The sequence below is a fragment of the Anser brachyrhynchus genome, assembly GCF_964034855.1.
Source record: "Anser brachyrhynchus genome assembly, chromosome: 8".
Lineage (NCBI taxonomy): Eukaryota > Metazoa > Chordata > Aves > Anseriformes > Anatidae > Anser > Anser brachyrhynchus.
In genome coordinates, this window is record NC_137702.1 from 1835848 (window position 1) to 1852968 (window position 17121).

General features: G+C 57.9%; 1 protein-coding gene across 1 annotated transcript in view; it reads right to left on the minus strand.

The window, feature by feature from the left end:
• The window catches only part of SGIP1 (SH3GL interacting endocytic adaptor 1), a 53402-nt gene that overhangs the window by 13975 nt on the left and 22306 nt on the right, over positions 1-17121 (minus strand). The window contains 14 exon segments of the mRNA XM_080601374.1: positions 937-1063; positions 1757-1878; positions 4608-5054; positions 6212-6286; positions 6608-6697; positions 7336-7421; positions 8273-8324; positions 8711-8735; positions 11209-11373; positions 12173-12235; positions 12744-12800; positions 13639-13716; positions 15134-15158; positions 16713-16776. Coding sequence (XP_080457500.1) covers positions 937-1063; positions 1757-1878; positions 4608-5054; positions 6212-6286; positions 6608-6697; positions 7336-7421; positions 8273-8324; positions 8711-8735; positions 11209-11373; positions 12173-12235; positions 12744-12800; positions 13639-13716; positions 15134-15158; positions 16713-16776 — 1476 coding nt within the window.

The window sequence follows — 17121 nt, forward strand, 5'->3', positions numbered from 1 at the left end:
TTTTTTTTTTTGTTGTTCTGTTTTTAAAGAGTTTTTGGGCTCCAGCTTCCCTCCCTAGCGGCCAGCCTGCCTCTTCCGCGAGCGCCCCCGGCCGCTGCCAGCCTGCAGCAGGTGGCACGTCGGGATGTCCCCCGCCGAGCGCATCAACACATCAGGGCAACAAACAGGAAAAAAAATAAAATAAAAGGGAGCGGGGGGGGCGATTCTGATAGAAAATGGAGCTGCAGGAAGCGGGGTGCAGGCGGGACGGCAGCGGGGACGGAGGCAGAGGCGCGGGGGGGGAGCCGGCAGCACCCAGAGCGTGGGGACCTCGGAGCTGTCAGCCAGACGCCGACTGCCTGCATGGACTGCCTCGCGCCACACCAGGCACCCGATGGGTTTGGCAAGAAATGTGGTTTTTTTTTGAGGAGGTTTCCTCCAGAAGCAGCACCTTGTTGTGATGTAAGACGTGCGAAGCTCAGGGTTTTGAAGGGCCTTTGCCAAGATCCCGTTTCCCACTCCCACTTTAACGGGGGCTCGAAGGGGCTGAGCGGTGATCGCTCCCTGGGTCCCAGCATCAGGCTTCCAGCCCCCTCCCCTCCAGGGTGTGAGCAGCTCCCCCAAAAAGCTTGTTTTGACCAAATTTACAGACTGCAAGCACGTTTTCCGCTGCATTCCGCTCGGTGATGACCTCTACCCTCACCACACGTATTTTGCACAACTTTTGGGGCTGACAGGAGGAGAAAGCTTCCCTGACAGCATCGCCCCGGTGGGCCGCTGCGCCCACCTCCAGTCCCTTTTTGCCTTTCAAAACCTGATTAAAACGAGCAAACGTGAAACCAAAGACCAATCTAGCAAATCGAAAGGGCTCGGGGCTCTTTCAAGGCTGTTTGGAGGTAGGAAAGGTGAAAGAAAAGCAGTGCTGGAGTTTGTTTTTTTTTTTTTTTTTTTTTTTACCAACTGTGGGAGTGGTGGCTGCGCTCAGGGAATTGGTGGAAGATATGGAAGAAGTACTTTCAGCACGGGCTAAAGGTGCTATCGGAGGAGGACTGGATGAGTGAATAGGAGGGCTAAAAGGCCTGGACTGTAGAAAAACATAAAATAACACAAGGTTAAAGGAAATATGCACAGAACATTCACGTATAACAACCAGAAGCTTGTGCTGAAGACGTGACCCCTGTATACCCCAAGGCAGGCTGCTCCCCGGTGGCCCCGGCGCCTCCCTGCCAGGTCGGTGCGAACCTGAGCGACTTCAGTTATTTAATGCGGAGACATTTCCTTCTGGATCCAGGAAAAAGGCAGATTAAATCCACCCCTGCACGGCTCATTGGAGAGCAGCGGGGCACCGCAGCTCCAGGGAAATGTTGGGTGCCTTTAATGCAACCGGTATCGGGAAGAGAGCCGTGCCAATCGCGCCCATGCACCTTCACTGGGTCTCCATGGCTCCTTTTGGGATAATTTTGTACCGTAACACCCATCCAAAATTCCTTGCTTGCACTGGCCCCGAGCAGGGAGGAGCCCAGCACCCCGGCTGCAGCACGGCCACGGGGAGCCCGCCCTGCCGTCCCCATCCCCGCTCTCTGTGCTGCTTCGTGTCCAAACCCACCCCTTTTTGCACAGGAGCAGCAGCTTCGTGCCCGTCCCAAACCCGCTAACCCTGTGCGAACCCTGGGAAACAGCCCCCAGCTCGCGTGCCCCCTTTTCCCTCGTGTGCCTCGTTTCATAACTCGGAAAGCTCCAGCCAGCCCCTGACCCCAAGCCGCAGCGCGGCACCTACCAGGTCGGCGACGGCAGGCTTGCCGGGGGGCAGCTTGGGCCGGGAGGGGGGCCGCGGCGGTGGGGGCGGCGGGGTGCCGCAGGCGGCCAGCGGCGTGCCGGGGCGAGCCGGGGACGAGGAACCTGCAACAAAGACAGAGATGTCAGCACCACGGCGGTGCCCAAACGCCGCTCCCCGGGAGCTGGTGTGGGCGGCGGGGAGGGGACGGGGACCGGGACCCACGGCATCCCCAAATGGCTGCTTCAGGGCAGCGGCTTTGCGCAGGACAGCCCCTCGCCCCATATCCAGCCCCATCCAGCCTCAATCCTTTCGGGAGCCCTGCAGCTCTGCCTGAGCAGGAGGAGATGATGCATCAAGACATTTCACCCTGGCGGCGACTGATGCCGCCGTGCCAAGGGCTGCGGGAGAAGGCCCTGCTTCTCCTCCATCCTGCTGGCTTGCAGTAGAGATTTGGGCTCTTCCCGCCTGCCCCGAGGCTTCGTGAGCTGCAAAACCACCACACACCTCCATCTGCCCCGGCAGGGCTCCCGCAGCTCACAGGACCACCGCAGGGTCAGTCCTGCCCCGCGAAGAAGGGAAGCCTCGTGGGCATACCAAGAAGGATGGGGCTTTACCCCAGTGATGAAGAGGAAGGGCAGAAAGCGCTGGAGAGCAACGTTATGGGCTCTGCTGGGAGCAGAAAGCGTTTCCCAGCTGGGTAGAAGAGTTTCCATGAACATGATGGCGATGCCTTCATGGTCCATGCAGTCAGTAGTGGCTGTGACCATGCCACGAAGGCCGACCTTGTGCCATCAAACAAATTTGAACAGATGCTTAGCAGGACACCTGCTTTGCCGTGGGGGCAGGAGTCCCTCCTGGGTACGTTCAGCACTACTCGGAGCTGTGCGGCACAAGCGAAGGCTGCTGCAGCCCACGAGGAAGGGCAGCAGGGCGCTGCCGACCTGATCTGCGGGACCAGCGAGCAGCGCGGCGTTTGCCAGCAGCCTCCGCGAAGGCAAGCTCTGATGCGGAGGGACGTGTTTGGCCTGAGCAGACGCCAAGCTGACGTGTTTAGCTTTATTTCTCCTGCTTACAAGAGAAACAGCTCGCGGAGCTTTGGGGATGGTAGCTCTGATTCGGAAACCGTGAGAGCGAGACCTGTAGCAATCAGACCTAATGGCAGGCTGCTAAGAGAAGAGGGGCTTGTTTCAGCAGAGCAAGTCCTGGCCGTTCACATGAGCACCTCGGAAAATTAAGTCATTTTTATTTAGAAGCCTAATTTGGGTACCAAGTTGATTTTTTTCCCTCCTTGTCCACACGAAAGCCTAGCAAAAAGGGAGCTATTCAGGGCAGTAACCTAACAGCACTGAACAGATGCCACAAGCTGGCTTTTGAACGCTCATCGCACCCAGAATCAGCGACGTGCCGTTAGTCCCAAGCCCTGCCAGGCACCAGGTTCAGCAGGGGGATGCTCGCTCTCCACATTTTAGGGCCCTCTGGATGCTCTCATTAGCAAAGACCAGCAGCACGGCCGTGTGGGCCAGCAGGACACCAGGAACCCATCCAGATGCCGGTCCCAGCCCTGCCGTGGTGGCACCACTGACCCCAGGCTCCTGCGTGATGCCAGGGCAGGAGGGGGCTGGGGGCTGGCCCTGCAGCAGAGCCCCCCAACAGCCTTGGGGCTGGATGCAGCAGGGGCCTCCAGAAGGTGGAGAAGCCGAGAGCAGGAAAGGAACCTGGCCGGCACCGTGCACCCTGACCCGCTGCCACCTGAGGTGGCTTTCTGAAGGCTTGCACCATCTTTGTGTGCGTATTTCAACCCCCAGCAGCCTTACGGTCTGCTTTTCTGGCTTCTACATCCGGACCAGCTGAGGACCAGGTCCCAGCAGTCTGCAAAGCACACGGAAAGGAGCCAGAAGGCAAGTTTTAGCCAAGAGGTGAGGATCCTCTGAAGCAGGCGCTGCTACCGCATGATCCCAGCCCCAGCCGTCAGAGTGGGGTTGCTCCATCGGTCCCCACACACGCAGCCGCCTTCGCAGCCCTGTCCTGCCCACCTCAGCTCATTCAGCACCGCTGTCACTGTGGCGGGGAGCACCAGAGGAGGAGGCTCAGCACGTCCTGCTGCCAGCCTCCTGGAGAGGTCCCAGCCCCAGGGGGCCGCGCCACCACCCACCAACTCCACGGATGCCTGGTGAGAGCAGCACAGCCAAGCCCTGCTGAGCACCACCACCAGCACCCATGGGTGCCAGGCTGGGGCCGTGCAACCCTGAGTATTTTCTGCTCTGGGGGGTGGCAGCAGCAGCACCAGGCTGGGGGAGAGCAGGTGTAAGCTGACCCCACCACACAGACATTTATAATTAAGCAGGTGAAGCCAGGCAGGAAGCACGGGTCAGACAAAGCTGGGGGGGTGGTTTTTCCGAAACACACGCTCTGAAAGCCCTTTCTCCAACTGGGGCTGGGGCTTCACGCTCCCACAGCCCGGGGCCGTGCAGATGGGAACTGCATTCACCCCTGTGCCCACTGCTGCCCTGGGGGTTTGCTCCTGGCAGCCCTGGGGTGACGGGGGGCGATGAGCTGTCTGCCTGCAACACATTTTGTAAAGGCACCACGGTTCCAAGGCTTGCTTAGAAGTTGATTACCAGCTGGGAACGTTTCTTCCTTTGTTCACTCTGAAGCCTACAGCGGACGCAGCCACGAGCAACGCTTACGCCAAATGGTTTTAGGGGCGGTTACGCACACAGCGGGGGTGGGAAGAGCGGCTCGTGGGACACCGACAGCCCCCGAGCTTTGGGGAAGGCACAGCGGGGAGCACGACACGGGGGGCCGAGGGCAGCCAGGCACACAGCGGGTGGTGGGGGCGGCAGGGACGTACCGCTGGGGCTTCCCGCGCCGCTGCTGGCGCCCGGTCCGGGGGACGAGACCACCGTGCGGTAGGTGGGCGGCGGGGGGGGCGGCGGGGTCGCTCTCTGTCCCGGCCCAAAATCCTTGGGCGAGGTGGCCGGCTCCGCGTTCTCCTCTTTAGCGTGGGGCTGCTCCAAAGCCTTCTTCTGGAGCTCCTCCAGGCGCAGCGGGGACGGGAGGGCGCAGGGGGGCTCGGCCACCGGGCTGCCCGCTGCCCCCGCCGGGGGGGACGCCACCTTCTCCCGGGGCCTCGGCGCCACCGTCACGCTTTCCGGGGAGGGATCGGAAAAATTGACCCACTTGTCTTCCGTGTGCACAACCACGGACTTGGGGGACAGCACGGGGCCAAAAATGCTGTCCAAGTCATTGATCGACGGCACTTTGTCACTTTTGGCCTCGGCGGCTGGCTGGTCGCTTCCTGCGGTCAAAGCAGTCGGGTTTAGGCTTAGGGGGCTGCGGCACACCGGGGGGGGGGCTCGCGCCCGCTGCTTTCTAGAGGGTTTTCCTACGAGCTGCCAGGACCGCGATGCAGGCACGAGTATCCACACCAGAACATGTGCAACGTGTAACAAGCCACACGGGACTGAAACACACACACTGCAGGGAAAGCATGCCGGCCCCTGCCTCCTGCAGGGCTGCCCCCGCCGGTCCCCTCTGCTCGCACCCTTCACGGCTGGCACGCAGCCCTCCTTACCTCTCGGCTACGCAGCAGCAGCACCAGTTATTAGAAGGTATTCAGCTTCCAGAAGACACTAAAGTTACGCACTCAACTCAAACGAAAGCTCTCTTGCGCACTCCGCTCATATATTTATATACAGGTCCATATAAATATATACACTTAGACATGCTGGTTGGACAGCGACAGTGCCGAGGGCATGCAGCACAGGGAAGCGACCACGTGGATGTATTTCAGCTGCGACCAGCAGCAGGTATAAAGGTACAAGGCTCTGCTCACTCACGGAGCCACCAGGCGGCTGTTAACGATGACACGTTAACGAGCACGGCAGCAGGACACAGCAGCAGGACACAGCAGCTCAGGCACACGCCTGCAGCACGGCGCGATGCTCCCCGGTCCCACCACTGCTCGGTTTGGTTGCTTTGGTCCCTGCCTGCAGCCCCGGGACACGGAGGGGCTGCACGCCGCAGCCGCTGGCCTGGGGGACGTGCTGGCATGCCCGGCACAAGGGGATGGCCAGCCTTGTGCAGCACGGCTTCGAGGAGCAGGGGCGGCCAGTCCCCCCTGCAGGCATTCAGCAGGGTTTCAGGTGAGCTTTGCATTTTGCTCCTAGCAGCGACCAACAGCAGCAGCGTGGGGAGCAGAGAGCAGCAGGCACCCAGCCAGGGCGGTGCCGCCTGGGCTCAGCTCCTTGTAGCATCGCCCCGCACACAACAACCACCGAAACAACACCGACGCCACGAGGAGGATGCGCAGGGGTAAATCCACGTCCGAAACGCAGCCGTCACACGGGACACCCTGGGGATGGGGGGGGGAACCGGCCCCGGCAGCGCAGCCCCCACGGGTCCGGACGCGGCTGTGCCACAGCAGGCACTAGGAGCGGGGTGCCCGGCCTTTACCTGGGGCCACCGTCAGGGGCGAGCCGGTGCGTGGCGGCGTGGCCGGGACGTTCTTGGGCGGCAGCGGTGGCGGTGCTGCAAAGCAGAGAAGCGGGAGGTCAGGGGCTGAGCTGCCAGGGGCACCCACTGCAGGTACCCGTGTCCCATCCCACCGGGGCACGGCTGGAATAAATCCAAATGGCTGTGGCGGGGGGGGACCCGCTCCGTGCCCGGCTGAAGGCGGAGCGGCCCCAGGACATGGCACAAAAATCACAATAAAGGGTTCGCACAGCTTTTCCATCACCCCCCCCCCTTGCATAGCTCTGAGCTGCTCTGCCAGCACGAGCTAGGGCCAGTGCCAGAAGTGGAAGGCTGGGTTTGTGCGCGTTTGCACTCCTTCATTTTCGGTCAACTTACTTCCAGTTGGAAAAGGTCTTGGCAGCTTCGGGGAGTCGGCGCTGCTGGGGGGCTGGATGGAGCCCCAGATCTCGGGCTGGTCCAGAGGAGCTGGGAAAAGAAAGCAAATAAATGCACGTGCAGAGGTGACGATACAAATAAATACACGTGCAGCGGTGATGATAAACGTGACTGTTTTCTTCCAAATACCAGAATCACGCAGATAAGGTGCATTCATCTGAGGCATGCAAAGACAGGAAACTAAATATTGACAGCAACCCCCCCTCTAATTAAAGACAGGGTTATTTCTGTAATGTTAGATAATTACAAGCCTGCCTGATTTTTAAACAGGACACGCAATTAGTTTGACAATCATGATGCTTGACAAACAAAACAATGCCATTTGTGTATTTGGAGGCTTATTGCATCGAGTGAAACATTGAATTAATTGCAGAAATCCTCTGGAATTTTAGGATGCGCAGAAAAAAAAGCAACAGGTGTTAAATGAAGAGATCCAACTATTCACAAAGATCGCGTGGAAAGCGCCACGACTCTCATTTGCTCATCACGTGCTGTTTTTCTTAGGCTACGCGCGAAGAACTGCATGTAAAGGTTGCTTTGAACGGGAGGTTTAACTGGAGCTGTTCTGAGGCCTGGCCCCAAGCCCCAGCTCTGCACACCCGTCCCCGTGCCCCACACACCATCCCCGTGCCCCACACACCATCCCCAACCCCCTGTGCCCTACACACCATCCAGTTTCTGCTCCTCAAACGCCGACTCCAGCGGGGGCCCGAAGAGCGGTGCCAGCGCAGCGGGGTCCTCGGGGGGCTTCCTGCTGCAGGGGGACAGAAGGGAAGGGTGTCCTCAGGCTGGGGGCACAACACCGTGGTGGCCCCCCCAGCACGGCACCTGCGTGTTTTTGTGGCTTGTACAGGATTTAAATAACTCTCCTCAACAAAAACTCCGTAAGAATTGATGCTGAGTACAGGTGTGTCTGTTTGTGGGGAGTTTGTGTCCAGCTTGCAAAACATACAGGTTGGGGCATGGAGAACGGAAAGAAGAGGGGCAGCATCTAAAATCAGGTTGGTGTTACTATTTTGTGCCTCAATTGTGGGTGTTTTTGTTAAACCAAAAGGTGGGCAGTGCCAGCCCTGCTGCCCCAGGCAGGAGCCACACCGCTGACCCCGCAGCCCTGCGGCAGCTGCCGGAGGTCCCACGGGCACAGCGCGCTCCCTGCCCCTTGCAGCCAGCAGTGCCGAGCATTCACCCCGCTCGTTTCAGCGCTGGAAGAAGGTGAAGGGCTGGGCTCACGGGCCTGAGACGCTGTAAGCCTGGTGCTGCTGCATCTCTGCTGAGCCTGCTGCAGGCAGGCAGTGACACTGAGCTGGGGGTGTTATTCCAGGTTTGACCCAGCCTGGCACACACGCAGGAAGGATCAGAACCTGGAGGAGAAGGCTGATATTTCCCCCTTGGAACAATACTGCAATCACATGGTTGTGTACCAAGTTTTTCTTTTTTTTAATTACATCTGGGGGATGCATCTGATGGCAGCTGTAGGGGAGAGCTGCACTGATGGATGCTGAAATATGGGGCCTTTGGTGTTCTGGGGGGTGCCAAAGCAAGGTTTTGCACGTGCACAGGGTGTGTGCAAATACATACACACACACACAGCCCCCCCGTACTGACCTGCTGGGGTCCGGCGTGGGCGTGGAGCGCCGGGGCCGTGCGATTTCCTCACCTGTGCAGGGTGGGACAGAGCAGGATTAGAGCCGGTGCCCCCATCCCACATCACCCCCATGTCCCGCATGCACCACGGCACCCCAGGCGTGCTGCTGGCACCCAGCACGTGCCCTGCACCAAGCCTGCTACAGCAACACTGGCAGAAAGGTCTGGCTTTAGTTATTATTTATTTATTTTTACAGAGGACAGGGCTAGCAGACATTGCTTCTGCTATGGGGCCCCCCAAGGATGTCCACGTGGCCCTCTTTAAGGGGACATTTGGGTGCCATCACTTCTGATGTGACCACGTTAAAGTGAACCCACCTCTCCCCGCCTTTTAAAGTTAATTTATTTTAACCGCCAGCACACTAATTACTGCTCTGGAAGGCTACAGGACATACTTACTGGATAAATTCCTCTTAATCGTCCCCTGGAATTAGAAACACAGGAGGTCAGTGGGGTGTGCGGGGACACAGGCACGTTGCCGCCGGCACCGAACGAGACCCACGGCAGCACAGCAATCAAGGCAGCATCGGCTAATACAACATTTGCTTTACACGACTGAGACACCCACCTGCAGGTATGCCCCGGGAAGCCACGTTTGCTCCCAGCATACCGGGGCAGACAAAGCCCAGCGGGAGGATTTGGAGCCCCTAAACCCATCACCTGGCAGCGCTGCGCCCGCAGCCACCCCGGCTGTAAACGGCTTACGTTCGTCATTTAAACCCAGCGGGTGCCCGGCAGAGGCAGCATCAAAACAAAATCCTCACCTCTGATGGACCACGGACTGATCCGAGGCAAATAACGCGTTTTCAGCGACCCGAATCCTCGCTCCCACCGCGCAGCACAGGTGCCTGCATGCAGTAGGAGCCCCCCCAAAACCCCTCCGGGAGGCCAGACGGGCACAACGCCTGCACCAAGGCCCGGCCAGAAGCAGCGAGCTGAGGGAGGGAGGGAGGGAGCTTACCGGGCTACGCCGCTGCGGTCAGCGAGAAGGGAGAGAGAACAGACACCTGGTGAGACACCGGGTCAGGGGGGATGCCTGGTGCCACACCAAGCACCCAGGGCCCTGCGCACCCCTGGGCGGGAGCTGAAGAGGGGATGCGTTTCATTTTCCCCTGGGTTTTTCATTTTCCCCTGGGTTCTCAAGCAGCCACACGCCAAGGCACAGGCACCTCCCTCTGTCAACTGAAACCACAGGGTCCACGCAGGCAGAGCTGACCCCAGAGCATTTTGGGGCTCCCCCATGCAGCACTACCCGTGCACATGCACCCCAGGAGGCATCAAACCCCACACCTGCCCTTTAATGCACTCGGACATGGATTTTTTTGGCAATGAAACCCTTTGGAGCCCAGGGCTGGCTGTGCCGGAGCCAGCTCCCGCAGCAAGGCAGGAGCAGCAGGAGGGGAACCCTGCACCCCGAACAGCTGGGGTTGCCCCGTCTCAGAGCAGTCTCAAGCCAAGTCCTGGCGGGGATGGCGTGGCTGCTGCACCCAGTGGCACCACAGCAGGCATTCCCGCCTCCTGCTACGTGCTGGTGCACAAGGACACGCGCAGAACCCACCGGGACAACACTGTGCCCTCACATATCTCATCCGAAACCAGCCCCAGCCCCTCCGCGCAGAGCAGGGCCATGCCCCCCGACCACACACGTTCACAGCAAGCGCAGCCGAGCTCTTGTTTAAGCATGCCGAGCTAAACCCGAGGGAGAGGGCCAATAACAAACGGCACGCCTTCCAAAACGTCAGGATTTGTTGCTCACAGTTCCCATCCCAGCTCTAGAGACATGCAGAGCAGGCGGCATGCAGGCAGAGCACAAGTCAAGCCTGTGCTAAAAGTGCAAGAAAAAAAAATGTACATCTTACCGGGCTTTTCCTCTAAAAGAATACAGAAAAAAATATAATGAGAAAAGGCGTTTCTGTAAGGGGATGACAACAGCAGGCTGTGTGTACCCGAGGAGAAGCCCCAGGCATGTTGCTGGCAGGGCGCTGTGTGCTCAGGGAGCTGGGGGGGCTGTCCCGAGACACCACCCGAAGGGCTTCGTACTGCACCCAGAGGTGCTCGCCAGGGCCGAGTCAGTCTTAGCCCAGCACAGAGCTCCTGGTCACAGAAAGCTCCCAAAAACATCCCGGGAGGAGCCCTGAGCGGTGCCCCAGTGGCAGCCACCAGATCCTGCCCAGCCCCACCGCGTTCCTGGGGGAAGCACCAGCTTCTGCCAGGAGCTTTCCATGGGCTTGGCAACGCGGCACTGGTTTGGGAAGTGAGACTGATTTTGTTTCACCTTTACTTATATTCGCAATTCGTTCACGCTTCACATGCAGGCTGGTTATAAACCCTGAACAGCTTCAGCTGGAAAGATGGAAAGACACTAGAGCCCACGCTGAAGCCCACGGAAAACACAAAACCCACAAATCTTAACCCAGCTAAACAGATTGGGATGAGATGACAAATCCCAACAAGCCTTAGGAGAATCAGCAGCTATCAGCGTTTGCAGCAGGGAGGAGACAGGACAGGTACCGTTCCCTTCAGACACCCCTCGGGTAGGGAGTGCCCTTTAGCGTCTTACAGCAGCACTACAGAAACCCCGCAGATGTGCTCCCTGAGCTAGGGATCAGGGCAAGCATCAAACGATTTATGTCCTGAATGACAAACTGGGGAGAAGAAGAAAAGCAGGGCACACGGTGCCAGGATCTGGGGAGCCTGGGAGGGCTGTGCCAGCCAGCGGCGCTCCTGGGACCACCCCAATAAACCCCCGGCGCTGCTCTGCACTGAGCAGACCCCACTGATCAGGGCACGAAGCCAACCTTCCCCACTCGCACCCCAGGAAGAGGAACCCTGGGCTCGAACACACCGAGCACTCCTGTTTCCACAGCCAGGGAAAAACCCGGGCACGGGGCACTCACCACGGGCGATGGAGAAAGTGCGATGTTGCCTACGGACGCCTTCAGCTCGTCCACCGTCGCCGCGCTCTTCAGGATGTCTTTAGCCTGCAGCGGCTTGATCTTGATGTTGAACTTCTTGTGGGCCTCCTCCTCCTCCTCGGACTCGCTGGAGGAGTAGAAGTGCTTTCCTCTGGTGGGTGCAGCGCAGCTAAGGAAGCTCCGGGCTGCAGGGGACGCGGCCGCGCAGCAGCACCGCGGCGTGCCGCAGCCTTCCCAAAGGTAAGCCTTGGCCTTGGAGCAAGGCACGGGTTCAGGAGCACCCCTGCATGTCGGCAGTGATTCAAAAAGCTCGCATCTCACTGAAAAAACGGGCATCAGGCATTCCTGAAATGCTCATCCCTAACCCCGACGGCAGGAGCAGCAGCAGGGACAACCCCTCCCGCTGTGCCGATTTCTGCGCTGACGTCCTGCTGCACCACGTGTGGGCAGAGAACACGAAAATCGGGGCTGGCAAGGATGAAGCGGAGATGGAGCCTGGGCATCCCACCCCGGGCCCATGGGCACGGCGTCCTTCAGCAGCAGGAGAGGGAGAGTTCTGGTTTCCCACCCACCTCCTGCAGCTATGAGCAGGACATCGATTTCCTCCATCTCCTACAAGCTCAGCACACGGACTGTGAGCACAGGCTGCATCCACACTCCCTTGCCCCTTAGCAGGGACATGTTAGGGACCCAGAGCATCCAAAAAAGCAGAGCACATGGGATCAGCCAGCGCCCACCGCTGTGCTCCTCGTACCACAGCAGCGGACCAAAGGCAACCAGAAACTTTCTGCTCTGCTGCCTCGGGCAGTGCTCTGGGGGAGCTGGATCTGGCTGCAGAATAACAGCTCAAAGGAGAATAAAAGGGGAGAAATAAAAAAAAGTCAGTGGCCTGTCTGTGAACCCCAGCTCATCTTACGGTTTTGCCAGCCGAGAGGCCGAGCCCACAAAGGATATAGCCTGGCTCCTCGGGCCGGATGCTGTACCCCTCCTCGTCGAGCTCCGGGGAGTTCTGCATGGGGCACAACACGCGGAGGGTCAGGGCCACGGCCGCCGGGAGCTGAGGCTGCCCTTCGCTCCTGCAGCGAGCGGCGCTACCCGGGGCTGCAGCACGGCACCCGCTGGGGCACTGAGCAAGCCAGGCCCGTGGGTTGTTTTTTTCCCCACCCCCCTCCATGCTTTTTTTTTTTTAACCCAGGTTTTTCTCTGGGAAGCCTTGATGTCCTCCAGGCAGCAGTGCTCTCCTCAGGGTGACTGGCACCGGAGCCACCTGGTTCCTGGACGGGATCATACAGCCTAATTAACGCGCAAATGCAAACGATGTCTCAGGACAAGGGCAGGTTTCCCTGCACAACTCTAACACCACCTCCAGAATCACTATTTTCATGGTGTATTTCCCACAGTGGGGCTGAGACCCCGGGGCATGAGGACACGGCCCTACACACCCACAGCCGCCCAGGAGCCAAACCTGTGCACACACGCACACAGCCCCGCGGGACGGAGGGCCCTCGGGCACTTACGTATCTGTCCCAGTCGATCTCCGCATAAAATCCATTGGGGGCTCCATTACTTTTCTTCTGCAACAAGGGAAAAACAAGATTTCCACTTTTTAAAAGGAAGGAAAACAAGATGACCGCAGCACACCTGTGTTTGTCCGTCTGACGCTGGGACCACAATGTGAGCACCGTGGCCACCTGTGCAAGCGGAGCAGGGCCCTGACCTGCCCAGCACCAGCTTGCTTGGAGCCACCGCTGGCCGAGCACGTGGCATTTCTGGAGGGCAAGAAGCTCAACGAGGGCAGCTCTGTGCCCCTGCCCAAGCTGGGTTTGTGGCTCGCCACGAAACCACAGCGAGCGGCTGCAGCCGACAGGGCACGGTGAGCTCTTGCTGCTCCCAACACAGGGCCCTGGGCATCCATCGCCCACGAGAGCCGTGGCTGCTCTCTGCCGGCCCCAAGCTCCTGCAGAAGCCACGCGTGCCGGAGGCCAGCAGCAAGGCAGTGACCAAAGTTCCTGTTTTTCTCTAAGAGGGGCTTGCCTGCGGCTGGCGAGGCTCGGGGCGATGCCACCCTGTGCTCAGCACCCAGCGGTACGTGCCAAGGGACAGCACTGCCCACTTCAGAGGGTCAGCAAGGCAAAAAATACAGACAAGCAAGACACCACCCTTTACTTCAGAGCCTGCAGTCATCACAAAACCACTGCCACGTGACGGTGACCACCGACAGAAATGCTCTTTTCTTCCCAGCAGAGAAAGCACTGGCACGGGCCCCACCAGAGCGATGGCATTCCCATGGCCCAAATATTGGCCTGACTCAACCTAAACGGCATTTTTCTATGGCTTGGCTTCCTAACCCCAAATTACTCACTGCTCTCAATAACCCGTGCGTAGCTGTAAACCGAGCACTGTTTTCCTTACCGAATTTTTTTTTCCTCCTTCCCGCACGCTGTCGGGTTTGCTATGGCAAGGTGGCTCAGTGGGATGAGGGCTGAGAGGCTGGAAGGGATTTGGGTTGGGCAGAAAGAGGGTTAACGCGTCGGGTGGCTGGTTTTCGACATCAAAGCAAATGGCAAGGAGTTAGCAAAGGCTGTAGGGTCTGTAGGAGGGGAGGGCCTGGCCTGGCCCCCCAAGAAGCGTGGGGTGCTCGGGGTGGGCGAGGGTCGTATTCAGCAGTCAGGGTTTGCACCGGCCGGGGCTGCTGACCCCACCACGAGTATTCTTGCAAGAACGTACTAGAGGAGGAAAATTCAAACATTTCCACCCTCCAACGCTTTGTCTCCAACACACTCAGCGGCTTCATTATATTAAAAAAACCTAAATTGCATTTCTGCTTCCCCCAGCTTGCTGGAACACCGGAGACCCACCTGCCCTACAGAGATAAAAAGCAAACCACCTGGAAAACCCCAAATACGAGCCTTACGGAGAAGGCATTGGCTGCCGACAAGGGTTGGAAACATCATTTCAGAGCTCCGGCCCTGCTCTCCTGGGGGCTCCGTTTCCAGCTTGGGGATCAGGGCCACCCAGGGTCCCCCAGCTGTCTGCATGCAGCCCTGCTTCCAGCCATGCCCTAGCGAGCTGCCAGCTGGGTCCTCACTCTCCAAAATTAAACTTGGTTTTGCTAAACAGAGCATTTGTATTCAGTGCACTGTTTTGTGACACTTGGAAATATATTTTTTTTTAATTTTTATTTTTTACTGCTGAATAGAGCCTTGATTAAAGCACTACCTGAGCTGCAGACTTTTTTAATCACCAGTCCTTAACAGCCAGCAACAGAGGGCTTAGGAACATAGAGTGAGCCCAAAGCCAAGGATCTTGGGTCAGAGGCAGAGAAAGCAGCTCTCTCTCTCTAAAGGAGCAATTTGGGACCCCAATTTCCGTGTGATGTCAGACCAGACACAGCGGGTACCCGCAGTGCCCTGCGTGGTCTCTGGTGCTGGGCTGGCCGGGTTATTTTAAGGGGTTATTTTAAGCCTGTAGTGTCCAAATTTGCACAGTCCCAGCCCGAGCCCAACATACTTAACTGCAAACTTGTCAAATGGCTGAACACGGTCCTTCCCCTGCCCAGCTCTAGCAGGGGCATTTCCATCCAAAACCAGTAAAAGCAGCAGTAACAATAGAACAACTATCCTCTTGTTTCCAGTTTAATATAGAAAACACTGACATAAGAAACAGGTCAGGTGGACATTTTCCATTAACTCCTTGTACAGCAGAGATGCCCTGAGCCAATTGCGCTCAGGGGGAGCAGGAGCTAGGATTTCCTGCACGAAATCCTGACTTTTTTTTTTAAACAGCTTGTTACTGCAATGGACTTTGAAATTTTCTATATTAAAGAGGAGGAGAAGGATCCCAAAACACCCGCGGGGGCTGGCAGAGGAGGAAGCCATCCCGCAGAGCAGCGCCGTGCAGTACTTACGATGCCGTCCCTGTCCGGCGACCCCCTGCAACAGAGAGAGAGAGGCAGCAGGGTTAGCTCAACGCAGCCCTGCCGGGTGAAATGCACAAACTGTTTTCTGAGGGCACCCACAGCAGCAACAGGCCTAATTACAGCAGTGCCAGCAGATCTAAATTACCTGTGTGCGCCTCGTGGAGTCTAAACAACTGTGCTCGTGTTATCAAACACACAAATATATATATATATAAGTACATAAAGTGCTTCTGCACTGATGAAGATGATAGAAATTACATGCGAGTTACTTAGATCTAATCCAGGAAGGCTTTCTCCTGCCAGCAGCATCACGGCTTTGCTTACGACCAGGTGTGAAAACCAATGGAGCTGTGGGGGTCACGGTCCCCAAAGGCTCACGGACTTCGGACCTCGGGCACAGCGAGCACCCCGGGTCCGGCAGCCACACGCCTGCCAGCGCTGGCCGAGGATGCCGAGTTATTTAGCAAAGAGACAGATGTGTTTATCAGAGCCAGACTGGCTCCTCACCTCCCACACAGCCCCGTGTTTATGCATTGCCAGAGATTTTCCACAAATTAACGTCTGACTCACGGCAGCACAGAAAATCTGAAGGGAGCTGCTGCCGGGCTGGGTCTGATTTAATGGAGATTAACGCCTCCCAGCAAACTTCTCCGTAAGGCAGCACGTCTGCCTGCTCTCTCACCCTGCCTTTAATCTCTGGCTTCCCCCACTGCAGCCTTCCCTCCAGCGTCTTATCACAAATGCACCAGCTTTCACTCTGCCTGCCACCCTCTTTGGGGACGAGCTCCTCACCTCCCCACGTTTTCGGGTCCCCCTTTGCAGCAGGCAGCGCCCGTGGTGCTGGCACAGCCAGGCTCACTGTGCGACAGCTTTCACACAGGAAAACCTCAGCAGCTGCCTGCTGACGTGCAGAACAGCTCAGGAAAACTGATCCAGAATAAGAACGCCATCGGGCTTCTGCAGCGCCAGGCAGAAAGCGCTCTGGGGAAGGCGCTGCCTTGGGGCATCTCCCAAAACATGCACCAGGGAGAGCCAAGGGCCCGGACAGGGCTCAGCACTCCGGCAGCAGTGCTGCAGCATCTCCTGCCCTGACGGGGCACAATGCCCCCCATCCCTGACATCCCCTGGGGAGCAAAATCCCCTCTGGCAGCACAGGGAGGGAGCAGCCACGTGCCCCCAGCAAGCACCGTGCCACCGTTGACCATCAGGGCTCCTGTTCTGATGGAATTTGCGTTAAAAAAAATAATCAGCAGACAGGAAAATCAGTCGTTTGGGCAGAGATTAACCTGCTGGACCTCTCAGAGGAGTAATTTGCCTGTGATCACCACTAACTGCCAGCGTGCGCTGCAAGCAGCCGGGGAGCCAGCTTCGTTGTACCCGCAGCATCCCGGAGCACGCGCCTTGCTTGCTGGCCCCTGGCCGTGCAGGGGAAACGGCCTCGATGCGCTCGTTATTACGAGACCTGGCTGAAGGACGACGGATGCTTCCGACGCACCGAGCTCTTCCTGCCCTGGCACACTGCTCCCCAGCAGCACTACGTGATGTGCTTCGCATCTCAGGGACTTACGTGGAATCGGTATCCTTTTCTTTCTTGCGTATACCAAAGGCCTTCCTTGTACGTTTTTTCAATCCTGCGGATAGGAGGAGTACAAATAAGAACGCAAATTAACGTTATGCTTCAAATAAATCCCCCAAGAGGCTCCTTATCCAATTGTCAGCTGTAAGTTAAAAGAGGCCCAAACCCAAGAAGTCACCAGCAGGACGTTGCAGGTGGCGTACACTTCGCTTATACGCCACCTCTTTGTTAAACGAACGCTCATTTTCTCTTGGCATGCATGACTCCACATTTCACAGTCCGTGTTCCTGAACTTCCCACCTTGATGATACACTCCCTTGCCATGCTGCGTGCAGCAGGGAAACCCCTCTTTGGAGTAAATACAAATGAAACAAAACAGAACCAGCTTGAACCACGAGGC